Raw genomic sequence first — 25,974 nt, forward strand, 5'->3', positions numbered from 1 at the left:
AGGGAGGAAGGTAAAGGAGATTGTGAGTGGCTCTGAGACTCAGATTCAGAGGATAGGGTGGGATATAAATCCAATATCATCTTTTTTCTTCTTCAAAGGAATCGCAATTGAAATATAATTAGGGATGGGCACCAACTGCAGTTTTGCGGTTCGGTTCATGGCTGAGTCACAAACCAAAATGAGCTGGGATTCGTGAACCAATTCAGTTCATATTAGTTCATGACTCCTGCTTTCAGTTCCCCACCACTTTTTGAGGGAAGCAGAAAGCAGAGGGTTAAATGGCTCAGAGACACTTAAACCCTTCTTTCTGCTCCCCACTGCTCAGCTGTTTTTTTTGAAGAGCAAAAAGCAGGAGTTTAAATCCCTGCTTTGGCACTTCACAAGCTGCCACATTTGTGGAAGTCTGCGGTGGCTCTTCAGTTGCGAGCATCACTTTGCAAACCGCAAACTGGCCAAAATTCATCATGAACTTTTATTCATGAGCTGGTTTGTGCCTGTCCCAAGATAGAGTTGCATATGAGCAACAGAGTGCTCTTCAAAAGTATTACAAGAATGCTACATTTTCTCATTAGACAAATAGAGGTAATCAGAAACACTGACATGCATCTTGGGTTGTTAATGGTCGGAAAACGTATGGAATTGATTTTATTGTATATTCTGGGCTTTTGAAATATTCTTTGTGGTTTTTAACTGATTAGCTGCCCTGAGCCTATTAGGGGAGGGCGGAATATAAATTTGATAAAATACATACATGCATACAGACATTTTCTGAGCTTTAGGACAGGGCAGGCGACAAAATCAAACGAGTGTTTTGTGGCTGTCAAAGATTTCTTTATTGTACATCTTCCTTGCCTCTGATTTATTACTGGCTTGATTATTGTGAAGGGGGGGCTCAAATGACTGGAAGCACATGGAAGATGAAAAGAGAGAGAGAGAGAGAAAGAGAGAAAGAGAAAGAAAGAGAGAGAGAAAGAGAGAGAAAGAGAGAGAAAGAGAAAGAGAGAGAGAGAAAGGAGAGAGAGAGAAAGGAGAGAGAGAGAAAGAGAGAGAGAAAGAGAGAGAGAAAGAGAGAGAGAAAGAGAGAGAGAAAGAGAGAGAGAAAGAAAGAAAGAAAGAAAGAGAGAGAGAAAGAAAGAAAGAAAGAAAGAGAGAAAGAGAGAAAGAAAGAGAGAAAGAGAGAGAGAGAGAAAGAGAGAGAGAGAGAAAGAAAGAAAGAAAGAAAGAAAGAAAGAAAGAAAGAAAGAAAGAAAGAAAGAAAGAAAGAAAGAAAGAAACCATTTCCCAGTCATTAACCCCTCAGATTCCCGTAGCCAGGCTCCAAGTATTACACCAAGGGTCCCCAGCCTTTTCTTTACCCTGTTTCTTCTCAAGTCTGTTAACCATATAAATCCCTCCCCGCTTCTGTTTTCCACGATTCAAGCCCCGCTGCAGAAGAGCCCGCTGCGAGGATGTGCCCGGGGGGGGGGGGGGGGCGGGTCTGCTCACCTGGGTGGGCGATGGCCATGTCTCTGCAGCTGGGGCAGTGCACCAGAGGGGGCACGGCGACTGTACTGATGTAGATATCCCGGTGGTTTTCGTCGCTCATCATCATGTTGATGAGCAGGCCGTTCGATGAGCGGGTGCTACCAGGAAGGAGGAAACAGCGGTCAGTTTCAGGAAAGGCTGCAAAGGCCCACTCACCTGCTAGCAAGCAAGAGACCAGGGAGGGTCTCCAACGGCTGCCACCACCCTGGTAAAGGTCTGTCTGGGACAGGAGTGGCCAAACTGTGGCTCTTTCATACATACTGTGTGGCTCTTTAAGCCCCCACTACTCCACAGAGGAGACATTTGCTCTTCAGCTGAGCGGGCTGAAGTTGAATCCGGCGAAGACTGAGGTCCTTTGCGTGGGCCGCGGCGGACCGGGAGGGGAGATTACCCTACCGGCTTTTGACGGTGCGCCACTGGTACCAGTGCGCAAAGTCAAGAGCCTGGGAGTGCTACTGGAATCCTCTCTATCAATGGAGGCCCAGATAGCCGCCACTGCTAGATCCGCCTTCTTCCATCTCAAGAGGGCGAGGCAGCTGGCTCCCTTCTTGGAGCGCAGCGACCTAGCAACTGTGATCCACGCAACGGTCACTTCGAGACTAGACTACTGCAATGCCCTCTACATGGGGCTGCCCTTATACCGAACACGGAGGCTTCAGATAGTTCAGAACGCGGCGGCCAGGCTGCTGGAGGGACTACCACGGTGGGAACCTGCGCAGCCTGGGCTGCGGGATCTGCATTGGCTGCCGGTTGTGTACCGTGTTCGCTATAAAGTGCTGGTTATTACCTTTAAAGCCCTATATGGCCGAGGACCTGCCTACCTAAGGGACCGCCTCTCCCCATATGTGCCCCAGAGAGCACTGAGATCTAGCTCTCAGAACTTACTAACAATCTCTGGGCCAAGAGATGCTAGGTTGAAGGCTACTAGGGAGCAGGCCTTCTCAGTGATGGCCCCTCGTTGGTGGAACCACCTTCCAGAGATGGTGCGAGCCCTGCGGGACCTGAACCAATTCCGCAGGGCTTGCAAAACATTTCTTTTCCAGCTTGCCTTCGAGATGGAACCCGATTAATCTGACGTATGCACATCTAGCCATCTTATGGATATTATGATCACAGTATTTTAGCACCCATTTTATCTATTTTAAATTAATTTATTATACAACTGATATATTAAAATTGTTTACATTGTTTTATATGAATCATGGGATTTCCATGTCTGTTAGCCGCCCTGAGCCCGCTTCGGCGGGGGAGGGCGGGATATAAAAATAAAGTTATTATTATTATATTATTATTATTAAATCACTTCTCCAAGTCAAGCCAGCTAGCAGCTTGGAGAATGCATTTAAGGTTAAAGTTGCTTTCTTTCCACCTCTCCCTCCTTCCTCCATCTCTTTCCCTCCCTCCCTTTCTTGCGGCTCCCAAACATCTGACGTTCATGTCTTGTGGCTCTCAGACATCTGACGTTTATTCTATGCGGCTCTTCCGTTCAGCAAGTTTGGCCACGCCTGGTCTGGGCGGGCCCAGAGCCCTCACCCGAATCCTGCGTCTTCCTTCTCAGCAAGTACCTTTTAAATGTGACCAAAGGTAGGTAAGCACCAATGCTCCCTCTAGGCTGTGGAGTCTTAGGAGCAGAAATTCTACTTTGTGAGCTACTGGCATTAAAAGTTGTGAGCTATCGAATAAATTGGTTTGCTCTGGGGCCATTTTTTCCTGAGCTGACAAAAATGTGTGAGCCAGAGGCTAAAAAACTGTGAGCTGCTTCACATGAACTCAGCTTAGAGGGATCACTGGCAAGGACCCAGCCAGTAGAACAACAACAAGCTTATTGTTAAGTATTCAAGAACAAACAACTTTTGTTGTAACTTTTAGTGCAATAGTCAACAAGGAAACAGTAAAGGCGGTACAAACCAAAATGAAAAGCCCTGACACAACTAACTATTGGCTCCCTTCCTCTAATTTCAACTGCCTCACCACTCTTTGGATGAGGGAGCTCTCACGGCTGCAGCCTTTCCAGAGAGCACCCCCCCCCCCTCTCTCTAGCTGGGCTTTTTGATCCTTCCATCCAAGTCCCACCCCTCTATTCTCCACTGGGCAGGGTTTTTTCCCTCCAAAAACTGCTCAAGACCACTTAACACCCTTCCCCCAAATACAGGCAGCTCAGAACTTCAGCCCCACTCTATACGGAGGCATCTACGCTACCTCCTTCAAGTGAGTTTCAGAGGGTAGCCATTTTGGTCTGCAGAACAGCCGGATTTGATTCCTGTAGCACAGGGGTGGCCAAGGGTAGCTCTCCAGATGTTTTTTGCCTACAACTCCCATCAGCCCCAGCCATTGGCCATGCTGGCTGGGGCTGATGGGAGTTGTAGGTAAAAAACATCTGGAGAGCTACCATTGGCCACCCCTGCAATGTAGATGCCAACAAGATTTTCAGAGAACAAGATTTCAAAAGTCAAAGTCCCCTTCATCAGATACAGGAACTTCAATTCTCAAAAGCTTATACCCCAAAAATCTTGTCAGCCTCTTAAGGTGCTACTAAGCTCAAATTCAGATCTTCTCCAAGTGAATGCTGGAATTTTATAGGGCAGGGGTGGCCAATGGTAGCTCTCCAGGTGGTTTTTGCCTACAACTCCCATCAGCCCCAGCCATTGGGCATGCTGGCTGGGGCTGATGGGAGTTGTAGGCAAAAAAACATCTGGAGAGCTACCACTGGCCACCCCAGAAGGTTTCTTAAGGAAAGGCTCTTGCTTTCGCTTACCTAGGAGTTCAAGTTAAACTTGCTTTCGTTCAATTTCTTGTACCCAGCTTGCTGGGGGAAAGTGTAGACTCACTGCAGGGGTGGCCAACGGTAGCTGTCCAGATGTTTTCTACCTACAACTCCCATCAGCCCCAGCCAGCATGGCCAATGGCTGGGGCTGATGGGAGTTGTAGGCAAAAAACATCTGGAGAGCTACCGTTGGCCACCCCTGCAGTGTAGCAGATGCCAACAAGGTTTTCAGAGGACGAGCTTTCAAAAGTCAAAGTCCCCTTCATCAGATACAGGAACTTCAATCCTCAAAAGCTTATACCCCAAAAATCTTGTCAGCCTCTTAAGTTGCTACTAAGCTCAAATTCAAATCTTCTCCAAGTGAATGCTGGTATTTTATAGGGCAGGGGTGGCCAATGGTAGCTCTCCAGGTGGTTTTTGCCTACAACTCCCATCAGCCCCAGCCAAAGGCTCTTGCTTTCGCTTATCTAGGAGTTCAAGTTGCTTTCGTTCAATTTCTTGTACCCAGCTTGCTTGGGGGAAAGTGTAGACTCACTGCAGGGGTGGCCAATGGTAGCTCTCCAGATGTTTTTTGCCTGGCCAATGGCTGGGGCTGATGGGAGTTGTAGGCAAAAAACATCTGGAGAGCTACTGTTGGCCACCCCTGTTATAGGGTCATTTTATACAAAACCAATTGCTGTATTTTAGGAATTTAAAACCCCCACAGAAGCTTATCCACATGGGTACAGTGGCAACTTCCAAGCTTTAACGCATTCAGTACACTATTAACCCTCCAAAGAAGAGCATAAAATAATATCTATAATATCCTAGAACAGGGGTGTTCTAGAACATTTGTTATGAGGACCGGATCTGACATAAATGAGACCTGTTGGGCCAGGACATGTGAGGCCAGGCCATGTGTGTACCTATTTAAGATCAGGTAAGAGAGATATATTTTGGCCACTGTGGGACACAGAGTGTTGGACTGGATGGGCCATTGGCCTGATCCAACATGGCTTCTCTTATGTTCTTATGTGACACAGAGTGTTGGACTGGATGGGTCACTGGCCTGATCCAACATGGCTTCTCTTATGTTCTTCTGTGACACAGAGTGTTGGACTGGATGGGCCATTGGCCTGATCCAACAGGGCTTCTCTTATGTTCTCATGTGACACAGAGTGTTGGACTGGATGGGCCATTGGCCTGATCCAACAGGGCTTCTCTTATGTTCTTATGTGACACAGAGTGTTGGACTGGATGGGCCATTGGCCTGATCCAACATGGCTTCTCTTGTGTTCTTATGTGACACAGAGTGTTGGACTGGATGGGCCACTGGCCTGATCCAACAGGGCTTCTCTTGTGTTCTTATGTGACACAGAGTGTTGGACTGGAGGGGCCATTGGCCTGATCCAACATGGCTTCTCTTATGTTCTTATGTGACACAGAGTGTTGGACTGGATGGGCCATTGGCCTGATCCAACAGGGCTTCTCTTATGTTCTTATGTGACACAGAGTGATGGACTGGATGGGCCACTGGCCTGATCCAACATGGCTTCTCTTATGTTCTTATGTGACACAGAGTGTTGGACTGGAGGGGCCATTGGCCTGATCCAACATGGCTTCTCTTATGTTCTTCTATGACACAAAGTGTTGGACTGGATGGGCCATTGGCCTGATCTAACATGGCTTCTCTTATGTTCTTAAACTTTATAAAGGACACAAACACAATTAAATATATAACAGGGCTTCTCTTATGTGACACAGAATGTTGGACTGGATGGGCCATTGGCCTGATCCAACATGGCTTCTCTTATGTTCTTCTGTGACAGAGAGTGTTGGACTGGAGGGGCCATTGGCCTGATCCAACAGGGCTTCTCTTATGTTCTTATGTGACACAGAGTGATGGACTGGATGGGCCACTGGCCTGATCCAACAGGGCTTCTCTTATGTTCTTCTGTGACACAGAGTGTTGGACTGGAGGGGCCATTGGCCTGATCTAACATGGCTTCTCTTATGTTCTTATGTTCTTAAACTTTATAAAGGACACAAACACAATTAAATATATTTTTTAAAAAAAATTAAAACATGCTTAAAATGTTAGCACACATTTAAGGTGCTTTTCTTTGTATTTCTCCCATTGGATCCAGGGAACTGGGCTCTTTCCTTTCTTCCCCAGGGGACTAGGCAGGGGGGAGCCTCAGCCAATGGAAGAGAGGCTTGGCTCAGTAGCTCTGCTGTGCAATTGAGAGAGCCTGGCAAAGCAAGCTCTCCCTCTCCCTTCCTCCCCAAGTGAGGATTCTCAGCCAATGGAGAAAATAGAGGTTTTGCTCTGTAGCTCTGCTGTGCGACTGAGCAATCCTTGCAAACCAAGCTGTGATGCAGAAGGAAGCAAGATATAAGGAGAAGGAAGCAGATGACAGTCAGTTGCTCGGGGACCTGATAGGAGCCCTCCAGGGGCCTGATTCGGCCCCCGGAATGCATGTTTGACACCCATGTCCTAAAATGCACACCGGATTAAATAATCATTGTTTTATTCAATTTCTATCCCACCCTTCCCGCAAGCGGGCTCAGGGCGGGTCAAAACATAAAAGCAGAACAAAGAAACAATTTCAGCCACTATAAAACGTTAACCCTTAAAAAACATGACGACAACCTAATAAATCATTCCAGTGTCCCAGCTCTGTATCACAGTAAAGGAGAGAGAGGTGAGTACAGTTAGTTCACTGCTCTTAGATGATCAGAGCAAACATAACCCAGCAGCTGCCAGCAAGCCGTGGGAGGAGGGGCCAAGTGGTTCTGACACCCGCTTCCTCACCCAAAAGCCTGGTGGAAGAGCTAGCTCCGTCTCACAGACCCTGCGGAACTGCAGAAGATCCTGCAAAGCACCTGATCTCTACTGGGAGCTGGTTCCACCAGGTTTGGGTCAGAGCTGAGAACGCTCTCGCCCTGGTTGAGGCTACATGGACGTCTTTTAGGCTGGGGACTACCAGGAAATGATTATCCAAAGAGTGCAAGGCCTGTCAGGGCCGGTATTCCCTCGAAGCTAAGACATTTACAGAAATTACAAAAATAAGCTGAGTTTGTGTGAGCTAGATCACAGCTTTTTAGCCTCCAGCTCACCCATTTTTGTCTTAGCTCAGGAAAAAGGGCTCCAGAGCAACGTAATTTATGCAGGAGCTCAAAACTTGAATGTCAGTAGACAGGGGTTTTTTTGGAACAGGGACTCCTTTGCCTATTAGGCCACACCCCCTTGATGTAGCCAATCCTCCAAGAGCTTCCAGGGTTCTTTGTACAGGGCCTACTGTAAGCTCCAGGAGGACTGGCTACATCGGGTGGGGGTGTGTGGCCTAATATGCAAAGGCGCTCCTGCTAGAATTCCACCCCTGCTTACAGGGCTCTTTGTAGAGGGCCTACTGTAAGCCCCAGGAGGATTGGCTGCATCAGGGGTGTGTGGCCTAATATGCAAAAGCGCTCCTGCTAGAATTCCACCCCTGCTTACAGGGCTCTTTGTAGAGGGCCTACTGTAAGCTCCAGGAGGATTGGCTGCATCAGGAGGATGCGGCCTAATAGGCAAAGGAGTTCCAGCTACAAATAAAGCCCTGCCAGTAGCTCACGAAGTAGAATTTGGGCTCATGAGACTCTACAGCTTTAGAGGAAGCATTGGTCAGGGCTTGTGTTTTCCTTGCAGTCCTGCAGGTACGTTGGTCTCAGGCCGCTAAATGAATTTATCATAACTTACAGAATAAGAAGAATTTAATTTCTAAGTTTTTAGAATTTGCAGAAATAGATACACTATCAGCCAGACCAAGAGATGCTAATCTCTGTGAAACTAAGAAAATATGGGAACCACTATATAAGAAGAACTGCAGATTTATATCCCGCCCTTCTCTCTGAATCAGAGACTCAGAGCAGCTTACAGTCTCCTGTATCTTCTCCCCCTACAACAGACACCCTGTGAGGTGGGTGGGACTGAGAGAGCTCTCCCAGAAGCTGCCCTTTGAAGGACAACTCTGCGAGAGCGGTGCCTGACCCAAGGCCATTCCAACAGCTGCAAATGGAGGAGTGGGGAATCAAACCCGGTTCTCCCAGATAAGAGTCTACACACTTAACCGCTACACCAAACTGGCCCCCAAACTGGGGGGGGGCAAGCAATATATCTGGTTATGTTGTGATATATAAACTTCCAAAATAAGACAATTAAGGCAATTTATGATAACTTTTGCCATATACAATTATATTCTTGTCTTAGTAGGAGCTTCAAGAGATATTAATGATTATTGTATGGTATTACTGACAAGATCTGTTTGCAGTGAATATTATAAGATCACTGATACCGATGACGACAGGAATTGAGCATTGTATAAGTAGAAACATTACAAAATTTTTCATATTTATGTACCCTTTCCTTTCCCCTTTCCTTCTATTCCCCTCCCCCATTCCCTTGTACCTGAAAATTCATTACACCTATTAAACACAGCAGAAGATCATCAGGCAGCAAGGGAAAAAAAGTCATACTCAGAGGTAAACTCAAGTTTTCACCTGGTGGCTAGAACTAGATAAGCCAGACACCAGCAGTTCGGCGGAAGGCTGAGTCAACCTCGAGCTGTCTACCTGAACCCAGCTTCCGCCGGGATCGAACAGGCTGAAGTTAAAATTAACGAGAGAAGGAGCCACATAAGAGGCAATAAACATCACCCAAACCTGATACGCAACAACCTTATCCATCATAAATTTATTTGAACTAGGGCAACGAACTAGCCACGTACCACGCCAGACAAAGATGTCAGCTTTTAATTTTCCTTTAATTTTGTTACTGTTTGTTCTAGACTCACCGTAATGCAAAAGCACCAGGAAATCAAGACACCTTCCAGACCTGGTGAAGTCGTCACGTGATACAGAACTTCTCCAAATCTTTAAAGTGACTGGTATGCCAGGCAGTGTTCCCTCTAAGCTGTGGAGTCTGGTAAGCAAAAAGTCTACTTTGTGAGCTACTGGCATTAAAGTGGGGAGCTACAGGTAGTAAAACGGTGAGCTTTTGCATAAATCAGTTTGCTCTAGGCCCATTTTTCCTGAGCTGAGACAAAAATGTGTGAGCTGGAGGCTAAAAAATTGAGTTAGCTCACACTAACCCATCTTTGAGAGCCGGTTTGGTGTAGTGGTTAAGTGCGCAGACTCTTATCTGGGAGAACCAGGTTTGTTTCCCCACTCCTCCACTTGCAGCTGCTGGAATGGCCTTGGGTCAGCCAGAGCTCTCTTATCTGGGAGAACAGGGTTTGATTCCCCACTCCTCCACTTGCACCTGCTGGAATGGCCTTGGGTCAGCCAGAGCTCTCTTATCTGGGAGAACCGGGTTTGAATCCCCACTCCTCCACTTGCAGCTGCTGGAATGGCCTTGGGTCAGCCATAGCTCTCTTATCTGGGAGAACCGGGTTTGATTCCCCACTCCTCCACTTGCACCTGCTGGAATGGCCTTGGGTCAGCCATAGCTCTCTTATCTGGGAGAACCGGGTTTGAATCCCCACTCCTCCACTTGCAGCTGCTGGAATGGCCTTGGGTCAGCCAGAGCTCTCTTATCTGGGAGAACCGGGTTTGAATCCCCACTCCTCCACTTGCAGCTGCTGGAATGGCCTTGGGTCAGCCAGAGCTCTCTTATCTGGGAGAACCGGGTTTGATTCCCCACTCCTCCACTTGCACCTGCTGGAATGGCCTTGGGTCAGCCATAGCTCTCTTATCTGGGAGAACCGGGTTTGATTCTCCACTCCTCCACTTGCAGCTGCTGGAATGGCCTTGGGTCAGCCAGAGCTCTCTTATCTGGGAGAACCGGGTTTGATTCCCCACTCCTCCACTTGCAGCTGCTGGAATGGCCTTGGGTCAGCCAGAGCTCTCTTATCTGGGAGAACCGGGTTTGATTCCCCACTCCTCCACTTGCAGCTGCTGGAATAGCCTTGGGTCAGCCAGAGCTCTCTTATCTGGGAGAACCGGGTTTGATTCTCCACTCCTCCACTTGCAGCTGCTGGAATGGCCTTGGGTCAGCCAGAGCTCTCTTATCTGGGAGAACCGGGTTTGATCCTCCACTTGCACCTGCTGGAATGGCCTTGGATCAGCCATCGCTCTGGCAGAGGTTGTCCTTGAAAGGGCAGCTTCTGGCAGAATTCTCTCAGCCCCGTCCACTTCACAGGGTGTCTGTTGCGGGGGAGGAAGGTAAAGGAGATTGTGAGCTGCTCTAAGACTCTGAGATTCAGAGTGGAGGGCGGGATATAAATCCAATATCATCATCTTCTTCTTAGAGGGAACACTGATGCCAGGGTAGAAGAGGGAAGAGCCAAGAATTCCTCAGGCAAGTGTATACATTTCTTGCTGTCATAAGCAACATGGGACATTCAGGGGGGCAAGCAATATTTGTGTGAGTTCACTGCCAAGTTACGTTCAAAGGCACATACTTGAAACCAAAGACGATGACCTTGGAGGAATCACTTGGCCATTCGCATACCGTCAGGTATAGATCACTATAGATTTCTTCATCTTGGAACAACCGCACCTGACGCACCTGAAGAAATAAAGAACCACAGTTTCACATAGACAGGAAAAAACAGCAAACTGTGAAGCGCTATAACAGCAATTTATAATGCAACAACAACAATGCCCTTAAAGGGAAACGTCCATATCCAATTAGAAATACATTTCATCTTGCTACATACAAAATGCTATTAAAAGAACATAAGAGAAGCCATGTTCTTATAATAGCAATGGCCCATCCAGGCCAACACTCTGTGTCACACAGTGGCCCAAAAACCCAGGGGCCGTCAGGAGGTCCATCAATGGGGCCAGGACACTAGAAGTCCTCACACTGTTGCCCCCCGCAAGCACCAAGAATACAGAGCATCCCTGCCCCAGACAGAGAGTTCCAACAATAAGCTGTGGCCAATAGCCACTGATGGACCTCTGCTCCAGATGCTGATCCAGTCCACTCTGGAAGCTGTCTATGCTTGTAGCCGCCACCACCTCCAGCGGCAGTGAATTCCATGCATTAATCACCCTTTGGGTGAAGAAGGACTTCCTTTTATCAGTTCTAACCCGACTGCTCAGCAATTTCATTGAATGCCCACGAGTTCTCGTATTGTGAGAAAGGGAGAAAAGTTTGCTATGAAGAAATGGCAAGAGACTTCATGGAACACGGCTGGAGAAAAACTTACTCCCAGGAAATGCCAAAAAAAGAGTGTAAGATGCGCATTAAAGTTTATTGATCCAGTCAATAAATCAGAATCTCAGTGTGCTCAGGAACTCGGCTCTACGGTGGACCTCCACAGTTAAATGAAAGCAGGTTTTTAAATAAGCAATGAGAGGCAGCTGTTCACTGAATCTGTGAGGTAAGACTTTGAGCGAACCAAGCTTCTGACGTGCAGTAGCCGAGGATTCAAGCAACGGCGATCCCTGAATTGTTACAGGGGACTCAACCTGCTCTACATCCTGGCAGACAAACTTGCTTAATGGAAGAACCACAGAGAATAAATTTCAGGTGTTTGAGAGCTACAAGGGGAGGGAGGGAGGGAGGGAAGAGAAGGAGGGAGGGAGAAAGGGAGGGAAGGGAGAGAGAAAGGGAGGGAGGGAACGAGGGAAGGGAGGGAGGAAGGGAAGGGAGGGAGGGAAGGAGGGAGGGAGGGAGGGAGGAGGAAGGGAAGGAGGGAAGGGAGGGAGGAAAGGAGGGAGGGAGGGAGGGAAGGAGGGAAGAGAGGGAGGAAAGGAGGGAGGGAAGAAGGGAGGGAAGGGAGAGAGAAAGGGAGGGAACGAGGAAAGGGAGGGAGGAAGGGAAGGGAGGGAGGGAGGAGGAAGGGAAGGAGGGAAGGGAGAGAGGAAGGGAGGAGGTTGGCAGGGAGGAAGAAGGGAGGGAAGGAGGGAGGGAGGGAAGAAGCTTTAAATGTATTTGCCAAACCGCTGGCTTGGCTTGAAGAAGTGATTTAAAGAGACAAATGCCTTCTCTTACAGGGAGGTGGGGGCGTCAAGAGCCACACATCATGTGTGAAAGAGCCACATTTGGCTCCCGAGCTGCAGTTCGGCCACCCCTGAACTACATCCTGATTCAAGAAGATTTTCTTTATTCATAAGGTAGCTTCTCACAGTCATATCTGAACTGGACTAAATTCCAGCAAGTGAGACGAGCAATGCAACCCTAAGCAGAGTTAAATCCTACTAAGCCCAGGGACTTCAACGGATTCAGAAAGGTGCAACTTCAAGGTCGGAGAATTTGCCTCTGCATGAGCAAGTACAGCACTGTGCTGGGTGGGCTCAGAGACAGCCAGTGGCCACAAACTCTTAAGTAGAAGTAAGAGCTACAGACCAAAAACAACCCCCAACATACCAGCAGCAAAATAGCTTCCATCGCTATATTATGATGGTTTATTTTTAGGTTGACCCAGCATGTTTCAAGCACATTGTATCTATACAGATATAATTATCTGTATCTATACAGGTAATCAGACGTGCGTCTTGGGTTTTTGTGGCTGGAAAATGTATGGAATCGTGAATTTTACTGTGTATTGCTTTTTTTTTTAATATTCTATGTGGTTTTTAACTGCTGTTAGCCGCCCTGAGCCAGTTAGGGGAGGGCGGGATATAAATTTGATACAATAAATAAAAGAATAAAAGAAATAATAATTACAGCTGTGACTTAACATCCAAAAGCACCTCAGCACTGCATAAAAACTTTGTGACACCACCTAATCAGCGTCACAGCATATTGCATTCCATTCATTTAGATACCAAGTCTTATCAATTGTTTGCTCTTCAAAGTTCCTTTATTAGCCACAAATTAAGAAACATAAGAAACATAAGAGAAGCCATGTTGGATCAGGCCAACGGCCCATCAAGTCCAACACTCTGTGTCACACAGTGGCAAAAAATGTTATATACACACATACACTGTGGCTAATAGCCACTGATGGACCTGTGCTCCATACACTGTGGCTAATAGCCACTGATGGACCTGTGCTCCATACACTGTGGCTAATAGCCACTGATGGACCTGTGCTCCATATTTTTATCTAAACCCCTCTTGAAGGTGGCTATACTTGTGGCCGCCACCACCTCCTGTGGCAGTGAATTCCACATGTTAATCACCCTTTGGGTGAAGAAGTACTTCCTTTTATCCGTCTTAACCTGTCTGCTCAGCAATTTCATCGAATGCCCACGAGTTCTTGTATTGTGAGAAAGGGAGAAAAGTACTTCTTTCTCTACTTTCTCCATTCCATGCATTATCTTGTAAACCTCTATCATGTCACCCCGCAGTCGACGTTTCTCCAAGCTAAAGAGTCCCAAGCGTTTCAACCTTTCTTCATAGGGAAAGTGCTCCAGCCCTTTAATCATTCTAGTTGCCCTTCTCTGCATTAATAAATTAATAAAGTGGAGCTGTCAGAGACCAGCAAATTGTAGTAAAATATAAATCAGGACAAGGCTTAAGAGTTCTGCCAAGTTTCTATTCACGATTACTACAGCTATAAGAACATTAACATGTGATTAACATGTGGAATTCACTGCCACAGGAGGTGGTGGCGGCCACAAGTATAGCCACCTTCAAGAAGGGTTTAGATAAAAATATGGAGCACAGGTCCATCAGTGGCTATTAGCCACAGTGTATGTGTGTATATAAAATTTTTTGCCACTGTGTGACACAGAGTGTTGGACTTGATGGGCCGTTGGCCTGATCCAACATGGCTTCTCTTATGTTCTTAACATAAAAGAAGCCCTGTTGGATCAGGCCAGTGGCCCCTCCAGTCCATCACTCTGTGTCACATAAGAACATAAGAGAAGCCCTGTTGGATCAGGCCAGTGGCCCCTCCAGTCCAACGCTCTGTGTCACATAAGAACATAAGAGAAGCCCTGTTGGATCAGGCCAATGGCCCCTCCAGTCCAACACTCTGTGTCACATAAGAACATAAGAGAAGCCCTGTTGGATTAGGCCAATGGCCGCTCCAGTCCAACACTCTGTGTCACATAAGAACATAAGAGAAGCCATGTCGGATCAGGCCAGTGGCCCTTCCAGTCCAACACTCTGTGTCACATAAGAACATAAGAGAAGCCCTGTTGGATCAGGCCAATGGCCCCTCCAGCCCAACACCCTGTGTCACATAAGAAGCCCTGTTGGATCAGGCCAATGGCCCCTCCAGTCCAACACTCTGTGTCACAGAAGAACATAAGATAAGCCCTGTTGGATCAGGCCAGTGGCCCCTCTAGTCCAACACTCTGTGTCACAGAAGAACATAAGAGAAGCCATGTTGGATCAGGCCAGTGGCCCCTCCAGTCCAACACTCTGTGTCACATAAGAACAAAAAAAAAGCCATGATGGATCAGGCCAATGGCCCATCCAGTCCAACACTCTGTGTCACACAGTGGCCAATATATGTGTGTGTGTACACACACACACACACTGTGGCTAATAGCCACTGATGGACCTCTGCTCCATATTTTTATCTAAATCCCTCTTGAAGGTGGCTATGCTTGTAGCCACCACCATCTCCTGCAGCAGTGAATTCCACAAGCTAATCACCCTTTGGGTGAAGAAGTACTTGCTTTTATCCGTTTTAACCTGACTGCTCAGCAATTTCATTTAATTATTGCCTGGGGTACAACTACATGAGTGACTGGCGTTCACAATATTAATTAGCATTAGAAACATGGAACATTTTCTTCTACTTGTTGCAACGCCGTTAATGATGGCACACAAAAGATCACACAACACTTCCTGCCAAGAAGGAGCACTACCTGCACAAGTCCCCTTTCCCACTAAACATCTCTCGGGGTGCTGCCCCCTTTAAAAACCCGCTTCCAGAACCCCAGACAAATCTCCCACAGTTCCCCCGCCGTCTCACGCCACGCTGTTCGTACCATTTTTAGCTTGCTGTGGACATTGAATTCCCACCAATAGAGATGGTAGATGTAGAAGGAGAAGTCGTCGTCGCCGCTGCTGCTGGTGTAGGACAAGACGTACCGCCCGCACTTAGAGAAGCCAAGGAAAATGTGCCTACAGGGTAGGATAAAAAGGAGACGGTCTTGAGAATCCCGTGGATGCAGTCCACAAGGGCAAAGGATCCCCTCTTCCCTCCAAACCAAGCGGCCCTAGAGAGCCTTTCAGAGGGCAGCCACCTCGGTTTCCAGAACAGCGAGATTTGAATCTGGTAGCACCTTAGGATCTAGCATGGTTTTGATGGTATAAGCCAGGGGTGTCAAACTCATTTGTTATGAAGGCCAGAACTGACATAAATGAGGAGAAGAAGAAGAAATTGGATTTATATCCCGCCCTCCACTCCGAAGAGTCTCAGAGCGGCTCACAATCTCCTTTACCTTCCTCCCCCCAACAACAGACACCCTGTGAGGAAGATGAAGATATTGTATTTATATCCCGCCCTCCACTCCGAAGAGTCTCAGAGCGGCTCACAATCTCCTTTCGCTTCCTCCCCCACAACAGACACCCTGTGAGGTGGGTGGGGCTGAGAGAGCTCTCCCAGAAGCTGCCCTTTCAAGGACAGAGTCTCAGAGCAGCTCACAATCTCCTTTCCCTTCCTCCCCCACAACAAGACACCCTGTGAGGTAGATGAAGATATTGGATTTATATCCCACCCTCCACTCCAAAGAGTCTCAGAGCAGCTCACAATCTCCTTTACCTTCCTTCCCCACAACAGACACCCTGTGAGGTGGGTGGGGCTGAGAGGACTCTCACAGCAGCTGCCCTTTCAAGGACAACCTCTGCCAGAGTTATGGCTGACCCAAGGCCATGCCAGCAGGTGCAAGTGGAGGAGTGGGGAATCAAACCCGGTTCTCCCAGATAAGAGTCCGCACACTTCACCACTACACCAAACTGGCTCTCTACAGAGACCTTGTCAGGCATATGTGCACCTATTTAAGATTAGGTAGCAGATATATAAACTTTTTAAAGGACACAGACAAACATGACTAAAGGGGTTTTTTTTAAACCACCCTAAAACATGCTGAAAACTTTAGCACTTGTTGGTCATAAAGATGCTTTCTTTGTATTTCTCCCATGGAATCTGGGGAACTGGGCAAACGAAGCTCTGGTTTTTTCCCTACCTCCCCAGGGGACCAGGAGGGAGGGGGAGCCTCAACCAATGGAGAAAATCAAGGTTTTGCTCTGTAGCTCCTGAGTGACTGAGCAAGCCTGGCAAAGCAAGCTGTGATGCAGAAGGAAGCAAGAGAGAGGGAGAAGGAAGCAGAAGACAGCCAGTTGCTCAGGGGCCTGATAGGAGCCCTCCGGGAGCCTGATTTAGCCCCTGGGCCACATGTTTGACACCCCTGGTATAAGCCTTTGAGAGTCAAAGCTCCATATCTGACTCGCAAAAGCTTACACCCAGAACGTTGGTCTTGAAAGCGCTACTGAACTAGAGATGTAAAATTCCCGGAAATGTTGAAGCCGGGAGGAGGGGGGCAGGGGGGTTCTCTTTCAATATATGCAATACATTGGGTGTATTCACACTACACTACATACTGCGTTTCACAACTGGAGTTTTGCTATTTTTGCACAGTAAAAATCCAGTTGCAAAACGTATCATTTAGTGTAGTGTGAACCAGCGTTCCCACTAAGCTGAGCGAGTGTGAGCTAGCTCACAGTTTTTTCGCCTCCGGCTCACACATTTTTGCCTTAGCTCAGGAAAAATGGCCCCACAGCAAACTAATTGATGCAGCAGCTCACAGCTTTAACGCCAGTAGCACAAGTAGAATTTTGTGCTCACAAGACTCCACAGTTTAGAGGGAGTACTGGTGAGAACGCACCCTTATTTTCCTATCGTACCTAAATATATGTCCCAGAGAACGCTACGATCCGGCACACAACTTCTGCTGACTGTCCCTGCCCGAAGGATGTCCAACTAGCCTTGGCCAGGGCCTTTTCGGCCTTGGCCCCAGCCTGGTGGAATCAGCTCCCTTTAGAGATCCGGGGCCTTACTTGAACCGTTAATCTTTCGTAGGGCCTGTAAGAAGGAGCTATTCCGGTAGGCTTTTGGTTGAGGCAGCTGGCCCTATGCTGCGACACCACCTCTGCTGAAATGCTGTTGGAGACTCTCAGTATATTATGATGTGCCCAACTGAGCCGCCAAACTGTTCCGTTCACTTTTATTAGTTTTCTGCTGTTTTATACTGTTTCTAAAATGTTGTTATCCACCCTGAGCCCGGGTGGGAAAGGGCAGAATATAAATTATCTAAGATCACAGAATCATAGAGTTGGAAGGGATCTCCAGGGTCATCAACCCCTGCACAATGCAGGAAACTCACAAACACCTCTCCCTAAATTCACAGGATCTTCACTGCTGTCAGATGGCCATCTAGCCTCTGTTGAAAAACCTCCAAGGAAGGAGAGCCCACCACCTCCTGAGGAGGAAACCTGTTCCACTGAGGAACAGTTCTAACTGGAAGGAAGTTCTTCCTAATAGAATCCTAGAGTTGGAAGGGACCTCCAGGGTCATCTAGTCCAACCCCTGCACAATGCAGGAAACTCACAAATACTTCCCCCTAAATTCACGGGATCTTCACTGCTGTCAGATGGCTATCTAGCCTCTGTTTAAAAACCTCCAAAAAAGGAGAGCCCACCACCTCCCGAGGAAGCCTGTTCCACCGAGGAACAGTTCTAACTGGCAGGAAGTTCTTCCTAATGTTGAGCCGGAAACTATTTTGATTTAATTTCAACCCGCTGGTTCTGGTCCTACCTTCTGGGGCCACAGAAAACAATTCCACACCATCCTCTATATGACAGCCCTTCAAGTACTTGAAGATGGAGATCCTATCACCTCTCAGCCGCCTCCTCTCCAGGTTAAATATGCCCAGCTCCTTCAACCTTTCTTCATAAATGCTGCCACCACTACCGCCCAGCCTTCTCCAGCTAGCACAACAGAGAAATGGACTGCACACCATAATCTTACCCCGCACACAGGAACTGTTCATCCACAATGCTTTTCAGGGAAACGCAAACCCTGGGTGGAAGCTTCCGGAAAAGACGAGGCGAGAGCTGTCCGCTGATCTACGCAGGGATATCAAAGACAGTAAAATGAGGTCCTCTTAAAGAACTCAAGGTATTTGAAACCAAGTGGGCTACAAAGTGGAGGGAACGAAGAGGAATGAATCACCTCAGGAACACAGGGAAATTAACGGCAATAATGAGCAGCACGGTCTTTGCGACTGAAAATAAAACAGCAAGTATTGTAGCGTCCTTGTATACAGCCATAGGGCTGCCTCATTTGGAATATTGCACATAGCTGTGTCTCAAAAAGGCTGCTGGGAAAAGTACAGAAGGAGGCAACCGAGCTAAATCAAGGGATTGTGGACCTCTCTTATTTTATTTAGCTACATTTATAGTCCACCTTTCTTACGGGGACTCAAGATGGATTACACAGCGTGAGTCATCGATGGGATGGGGCGTTCAATAAACGAAGAAATAGGATTTAGGCTGCAGAACCAACCAGAAATCTAAAAAAACCTCCCCAGAACGGAAGCAACGCATGTGTTAATACGACACATTAAATGATGCAAAATCCACAGTAAGATCCAACTTACAGCAAACTCTACACAATATATAGTGTTCAAGGGGGGAAGGAGTGCCCATCAGGTTGTAGCTGACTTATGCCCTTTAGGGTTTTCAGGGCAGGGTTTGTTCAGAGGTGGATTTGCCATTGCCTACCTCTGCATAGATCCAAGCCAATGGGCAGCCGTGTTGGTCTGAAGCAGTTGAACAAAGCAGGAGTCAAGTGACACCTTTAAGACCAGCCCATTTTTATTGAAAACGTCAGCTTTTCTGTGCTCTTAAGCACGCTTCATCAGACGAGGAATCCACCACATGGAGCAAAACCTTTGATCTGAGTAGCATCAGCAAAGGTTTGCTCAGTTTGTTAATTTTACTATTCTGTCATTGTACCATTTTGCATTCTAAACCACTGCCTACCAGATAATTTCACTTCACTGTCATTGGTTCTTAAATCTGTACCGTGTTGCATTCTGGGCCACTGCCTACCAGCCATGTATGGCTCTGCTCAGCTCTGTATGGCTTTGCTCCCTGTGCTGGATTCCTCGTCTGAGGAAGTGTGCTTAAGAGCACACGAAAGCTTACGTTCTAAATAAAAATGGGTTGGTCTTAAAGGTCATACTTGACTCCTGCTTTGTTCAACTACCTCTGCATAGCAACTCTAGATTTCCTTGGTGGTCGTCGTCTTCTTGTTCCCCAGAGAGTGGGCTCTCAAAATCTGCTTGATATCCCTGGGCCAAAAGAGGCCTGTCTGAAATCCACCAGGGACAGGGCCTTCTCGGTAATGGCCCCTTGCTGGTGGAACCAGCTGCCGAAGGAGGTGAAGGCCCTGTGGGACCTTGGCCAGTTCCACAGGGCCTGTAAGACAGCCCTTTTCCGGCTGTCCTATAACTAACTGGCATTGGAAACTCTATAGAAGATTGCAGTGTAGTATTCTGATAGATCGCTTGTTTTTATGTTTTATCATTTTACTGTTTAACGGTGTAATTTGTTGTATTTTAAATTCAAAACCTATGTTAGTTCTTATGTGTTGTAAGCCGCACTGAGCCACTTCGGTGGGAAGGGCGGGATATAAATTGAAATAAACTGAAACTTCTTGGTTTAGTTTAGAAAAAAGTAGGCCAAGGGGGAAACCTGGTCCAAATGCCATTGTTCATACGTTTAAAACGTTCGCTGGGACTCGAGATTGATTACAAAATACAGAACAAACATTAAACTAGACAGCACGTGAAACCCAGTAACAATGGAATAGGACTAGAGTTACAGAATAGGAGAACAATGCAGGCAGCGTTTTAATGTTCCCGTATTTAACATCAACCATAAATGCATTTTCTCAACTTTTGGCTCAAAGATTCTCAAAAGGTCTCACAACGCAGCCACAGACACTGTCGCCTCCTTCTATTGCAGGCTAGATGTAATATGTAAACTGTAGTCTGAGCGATCTAGATATTAGTCTGTCTGCAGAAGTAAAAATGAGCAAGGTAGGATCTTTCGTGAGTCTTCGACAGATACCAAGGGACAAGAGCCCAGGAGCACCTTAAAGACTAACAAAATTTCAGGCAAGGTAGGAGCCCCACGGTGCAGCGTAAACTGCAGTAATGCAGTCCAAGCTCTGCTCACGACCTGAGTTCGATCCCGGTGGAAGCTGCGTTCAGGTAGCTGGCTCAAGGCTAACTCAGTCTTCCATCCTTCCAAGGTCGGTCAAATGAGTCCCCAGCTTGCTGGGGGGGGGGAGGAAGCGTAGATGACAGGAGAAGGCAAGAGTAAAGCACCCCGTAAAAAGACTACCATGAAAATGCTGTGATGTAACATCACTTCACGAGTCAGCGCTTGCACCTTCTACCTCTACCACATCTTGTGGCAGAGAGTACCACAAGTGACTGCCAGGTGTGTAACATCTTGAATCCACTACCAATCATTGCTGAGGTCAGGTTTTACAGGTATGGAAGAAAAGCCCCTCTCCATCAGCTTTCAGTCCCCCCAACTCTCAGATCATTCTGGTTGCTCTTTCCTGTACTATTCCCCGCCTCCAGCTCCCTCAATATCCTTTTTCAATTGCAGCAAATTGAAGATTACACAGTATTCCAAATGAGACCATGCCACAGATTTGTACATAAGTGTTACAATATTTATTTTTTTTAGCTTATTTTATCAACCATTTTTCTTACTGACACTCAAGGTGAACTACACGGTGTAAGCTGATACAACCAGTAGGACTGGCATCCAATAAGCTATTTAGTAAGAACGTCAGAAGAGCCTGCTGGATCAGACCGTGGTCCATCTAATCCAGCATCCAACCACTTCCTCTGGAGGGCCAATAAAAGGGCACAGAGGCTGAGGCCTTTCCTTGATAAGAACATCAGAAGAGCTCTGCTGGATCAGACCAGTGAGGGTCCATCTGGTCCAGCCTCCCGTCTCACACAGTGGCCAACCAGTTCCTCTGGAGGGCCAACAACAGGGCAGAGAGGCTGAGGCCTTCCCCTGAGAACAACCTCAGAAGAGCCCTGCTGGATCAGACCAGGGAGGGTCCATCTAATCCAGCCTCCTGTCTCACACAGTGGCCACCCAGTTCCTCTGGAGGGCCAGCAACAGGGCAGAGAGGCTGCAATTCAACAACAAGTGGCGTACGCAAGCATAGCCAGCTTCAAGAGGGATAAGCATCTGGAGCAGAGGTCCATCAGGGGCTCTTAGCCACAGCTTATCTTTGGAACTCTCTGTTTGGGGCAAGTGATGCTCTGTATTCTGGGTGCTTGGGAGGGGCAACAGTGGGAGGTCTTCTAGTGTCCTGGCCCCACTGGTGGGCCTCCTGATAGCACGTGGGGGTTTTTGGCCACTGTGTGACACAGAGTGTTGGACTGGATGGGCCACTGTTCTTATGCAATTTTAAAATAAAAACCGCTGCTGTCCCCAGAGTCCACGTTCCTCTTTCTTTTTTTTCAATCAGTTCCGAAGTCTTGAAGTTGGCATAGAATTGGTGCCTGGTTTTATGCCAGCTGTCAAGACAGAAGGTGTGAAGGAAGAGGCATCCTCAGTCAGCATGACAGACTTTGGAAACTGGGTAACACCGTGTACAGTTCTGATCTCCGCACCTCCAAAAAGACGCTGCAGAGCTGAAAAAAGTACAGAGCAGTGCAACCGAGATGATTCAGGGGTTGGAGCCCCTTCCCTAGGAGGAAAGGCTGAAGTCTAGGACAGGCATGTCAAACATGCGGCCCGGGGGCAAAATCAGGCCCCTGGAGGGTTCCTATCAGCCCCCCCCCCCCGCCAAGCAACTGGCTCTTGCCTGGTTCCTTTTCCCTCTTTCTTGCTTTCTTCTGCATCTCTACTTGCTTTGCAATGCTTGCTCAAGCGCACTGGAGCTACAGAGCAAAACTTTTTTTATTTTCTCCACTGGTTGAAGCTCCTCCCCCTCCTGGTCCCCTGGGGAAGGAGGGAAAGAGCCAGAGCTTCCTTTGCCCAGTTCCCTCGATCACACAGGAGAGATATGAAGAAAGCACCTTTAAGACCAACTAGTGCTAATGTTTTAAGGTTTTTTTAAAAATCTTTAATTGTGTTTGTCTGAGTCCTTTACAAAGTTTATATCTCTGCTACTTAATCTTAAATAGGTACACACATGGCCCGGCCCGACAAGGTCTCATTTATGTCAGATCCGGCCCTCCTAACAACCAAGTCTGACACCCCTGGGACTTCTCCGTTGACAAAACAGATAACTGAGGAAGAATATGACGGAGATTTATAAACTTTTATTTATTTATTTATTTATTTATTTATTTATTTAAGATTTATATCCCGCCCTTCCCACAAGTGGCTCAGGGCGGCTTCCAATAGTAGATCCATCAAAATTACACATATAAAGGGATCCATATTTAAAACAGATAAAACAGATAAAACCCTAGTTATTAATACACATAAATACGCAAGGGGTAGAGAGAACTGACAAAGAGAACTTTTACTCTCTCCCCAGAAATACTAGAACTCGAGGGCATCCAAGGAAGCTGATGGGCCGTAGGTTCAGGACAGACAGAAGGAAAGACTCCTTTACACAAAGAGCGATTAAAATGTGGAATCTGCTGCCAGAGGATGGAGTGATGGCCACAGAAATATACAGCCGTAAAAGGGGATTTGATAGATTCATGGAGGACCAAGTCTATCAATGGCTACTAGCCAAGGTGAATGAGGGGAAGCTCCACATTCAAAGGCACTAAACCTCTGAATCCTAGAGTCAGGAGGCAACATCAGGGGAAGGACTCAGCCTCTGTGCCCTGTTCTGGCCCTCCAGAGGAATTGACTGGCCACTGTGGGAGTCACGATGTTGGACGAGAAGGATCCTCACTGGCCTGATCCAGCAGGGCCCTTCTGACATTCTTCTCAGGGGAAGGCCTCAGCCTCTCTGCCCTGTTGTTGGCCCTGCAGAGGAACTGGCTGGCCACTGTGTGAGACAGGAGGCTGCACTAGATGGACCCTCCCTGGTCTGACCCAGCAGGGCTCTTCTGAGGTTCTTCTCAGGGGAAGGCCTCAGCCTCTCTGCCCTGTTGCTGGCCCTCCAGAGGAACTGGCTGGCCACTGTGTGAGACAGGAGGCTGGACTAGGTGGACCCTCCCTGGCCTGATCCAGCAGGGCTCTTCTGATGTTCTTATGAAGGTCTCGGTCTCTGTGTCCTGTTGCTGCACCTCCAGAGGAACTGGCTGGCCACTGTGTGAGACAGGATCAGGGGTGGCCAAACGGCAGCTCAGGAGCCACACAAGGCTCTTCCGCACATATTGTGTGGCTCTAGAAGGCCACCCCCCCATCAGTGAGCTTCGAGAAGGCATTTCTCTCTTTAAATTGCTTCTCAAGCCAAGCCAGGTGGTGGCTTAGAGACTGCATTTGACGTTAGTTGCTTTCTTTCCACCTCACCCTCCCTCCTGACCAATCTTCCTTCATTACCTCAAACATCTGACATTCATGTCTCGTGGCTCTCAAACATCTGATGTTTATTCTATGTGGCTCTTACGTTAAGCAAGTTTGGCCACCCCTCGAGCTTGGGGAATGCATTTAAAATTAAAGTTGCTTTCTTTCCACATATCCCTCCCTGTCTTGCATTTCACAAACATTTATTCCATGAGGCTATTACATGAAGCAAATTTACCCACCCCTGAGCTTGGAGAATACATTTAAAAGTAGCTTTCTTTCCACATCTCCCTCTCTCCCTGTCTTGCAGCTCTCAAACATTTACTCTATGTGGCTCTTACATTAAGCAAGTTTGGCCACCCCCTGAGCTTGCAGAACGCATTTAAAATTATAGTTGCTTTCTTTCCACCTCTCCATCTCTCCCTGTCTTGCAGCTCTCAAACATCTACCATTTATTCTATGTGGCTCCTACATTAAGCAAGTCTGAGCTTGAGAGAATGCACTTAAAATTATAGTTGCTTTCTTTCCACCTCTCCCTCCCTCCCTGTCTTGCAGCTCTCAAACATCTACCATTTACTCTATGTGGTTGCTACATTAAGCAAGTCTGGCCACCCCCTGAGCTTGGAGAATGCACTTAAAGTTGCTTTCTTTCCACCTCTCCCTCCCTCCCTGTCTTGCAGCTCTCAAACAACCGACATTCACTCTATGTGGCTGTTACCCGATTCGCCTCCCCTGCTGTAAGCCCCTTTTCCCCAGGCGGGCTCCGAGCGGGGCTCTTGAAGTGGCTTCCTTTCCACCTCTCCCTCCCTCCCCCCGCTCAGCTCCCGCCCTCCCGGGCTCACCTTGACGCGCTCCAGCTGCCTCACCACATGCTCCCGCCTCCCGCCGCGCCCGGCCTCTGCCGCGCCCCGCTTCCCTCCAGAGGAGGCGCCGCCGCTGCCGCCCCGCTCGGCTTTCGAGCTGGGCGCCATTTTCTTTCCCCGCCGGCGGCGGCAGCAGCCTCTTCCCTCCTTCTTTCAACCCCGCGAGCCGTCCCGCCAGGCCCCGCCCCGCCGCTCCCTGCTCATTGGGCGCTCCTCCCACGTGAGACGGCGCCCATTCGCTCTCGCCTGTCGCGGCGACGCTCGACTCGGCCGTCATTGGTTGGAGCGGGCCGTCCATCAGGCATCCCGACGCGTCGTTCCCACCCCTCTTGGGTGTGACAGACTCCCGACGACTTGTGATTGGTCAAATCGGTTTTCAATTTAGGAACGGCTTTGAAGTCGAGGGGGGCGGGAGGAGGGCGTTTGGCTCTGCCTTCCCGGGTACCGGGCCCTTTCCAGCGCGTTGGCATGGCGGTTGCTAGGGCAACGGAGCTTGGGCCTGCAGGGAAGATGGGCGTGGTTTCTCCCGGGCGGGAGGATGGGCGGGAGAGGACAGTTGGGGGGGGTCACCTTGTAGGACGAGTCCCTGCAAGTAACAAGCCAGCTCAAGTAAGCGGATCATAGCTTGCTTCCTGTTGTACTAATTTTCTGCTTGCAGGGAAAATTCAAAAAGTGTTAATTCTAGGGTTGCCAATTCCAATTCAAGAAATATCTGGGGACTTTTGGAGGTGGAGCCAGGAGGCTTTGGGGGTGGAGCCAGGAGCAAGGTTGTGACAAGCATCATTGTTCTTCTGGCCATCACATTGAAAGGGAACCGCACACCTTTTAAATCCCTTCCCTCTTTTGGAAATAATGAAGGACAGGGGCACCTTCTTGGGGGGCTCATAGAATTGGACCCCCTGGTCCAATCCTTTTGAAACTTGGAGGGTGTTTTGAGGAAAGGTATTGGATGCCATGCTGAAAATTTGGTGCCTATACCTCACAAAACAGCCCCTCCAGAGCCCCAGATACCCACAGATCAATTCTCCATTATACCCTATGGGAATCGGTCTCCATAGGGAATAATGGAGTGCCCAGCAGACATTTCCCTCCCCCCCCCTCCTCTGCTTTCTGATGACTCTGAAGCAAGGGGAGGGCCTCCAAACTGGGGGCTCCCCTGCCCCCACCTGGGGATTGGCAACCCTAGTTAATTCCTCTCGCCTTCCACCAGTCTGAAGTCCACTGTTAGCGTTGCCAAATCTGAATTGGGAAATTTCTGGAGATCATGACCAGTTAGGGTCGCCAGCCTCCAGGTGGGCGTGAAGACCTCTCAGAATTACATTTGACCTCCAGGTGATAGATATCAGTTCCTCTAGAGCAGAGGTGGCCAAACTTGCTTAACGTAAGAGCCACAAAGAATGAACACTGAATGTTTGAGAGCTGCAAGACATGAACGTCAG

General features: G+C 48.1%; 1 protein-coding gene across 1 annotated transcript in view; it reads right to left on the bottom strand.

Moving 5' to 3' along the window:
* DCAF15 (DDB1 and CUL4 associated factor 15) overlaps positions 1 to 24,673 on the bottom strand; it is a 62,300-nt gene extending 37,627 nt beyond the window's left edge. Inside the window, exons 1-5 of the mRNA XM_060252809.1 lie at positions 24,515 to 24,673; positions 18,187 to 18,284; positions 15,146 to 15,281; positions 10,708 to 10,814; positions 1,486 to 1,622 (exon numbers count right to left, since the gene is read on the bottom strand). Of these exons, the coding sequence (XP_060108792.1) occupies positions 1,486 to 1,622; positions 10,708 to 10,814; positions 15,146 to 15,281; positions 18,187 to 18,284; positions 24,515 to 24,643 (607 nt within the window). The 5' untranslated portion in view covers positions 24,644 to 24,673. The remainder of the gene's footprint in view (positions 1 to 1,485; positions 1,623 to 10,707; positions 10,815 to 15,145; positions 15,282 to 18,186; positions 18,285 to 24,514) is intronic.
* Positions 24,674 to 25,974: the final 1,301 nt, after the last annotated feature.

Source organism: Heteronotia binoei, chromosome 13, assembly GCF_032191835.1.
Source record: "Heteronotia binoei isolate CCM8104 ecotype False Entrance Well chromosome 13, APGP_CSIRO_Hbin_v1, whole genome shotgun sequence".
Classification (NCBI taxonomy): Eukaryota; Metazoa; Chordata; class Lepidosauria; order Squamata; family Gekkonidae; genus Heteronotia; species Heteronotia binoei.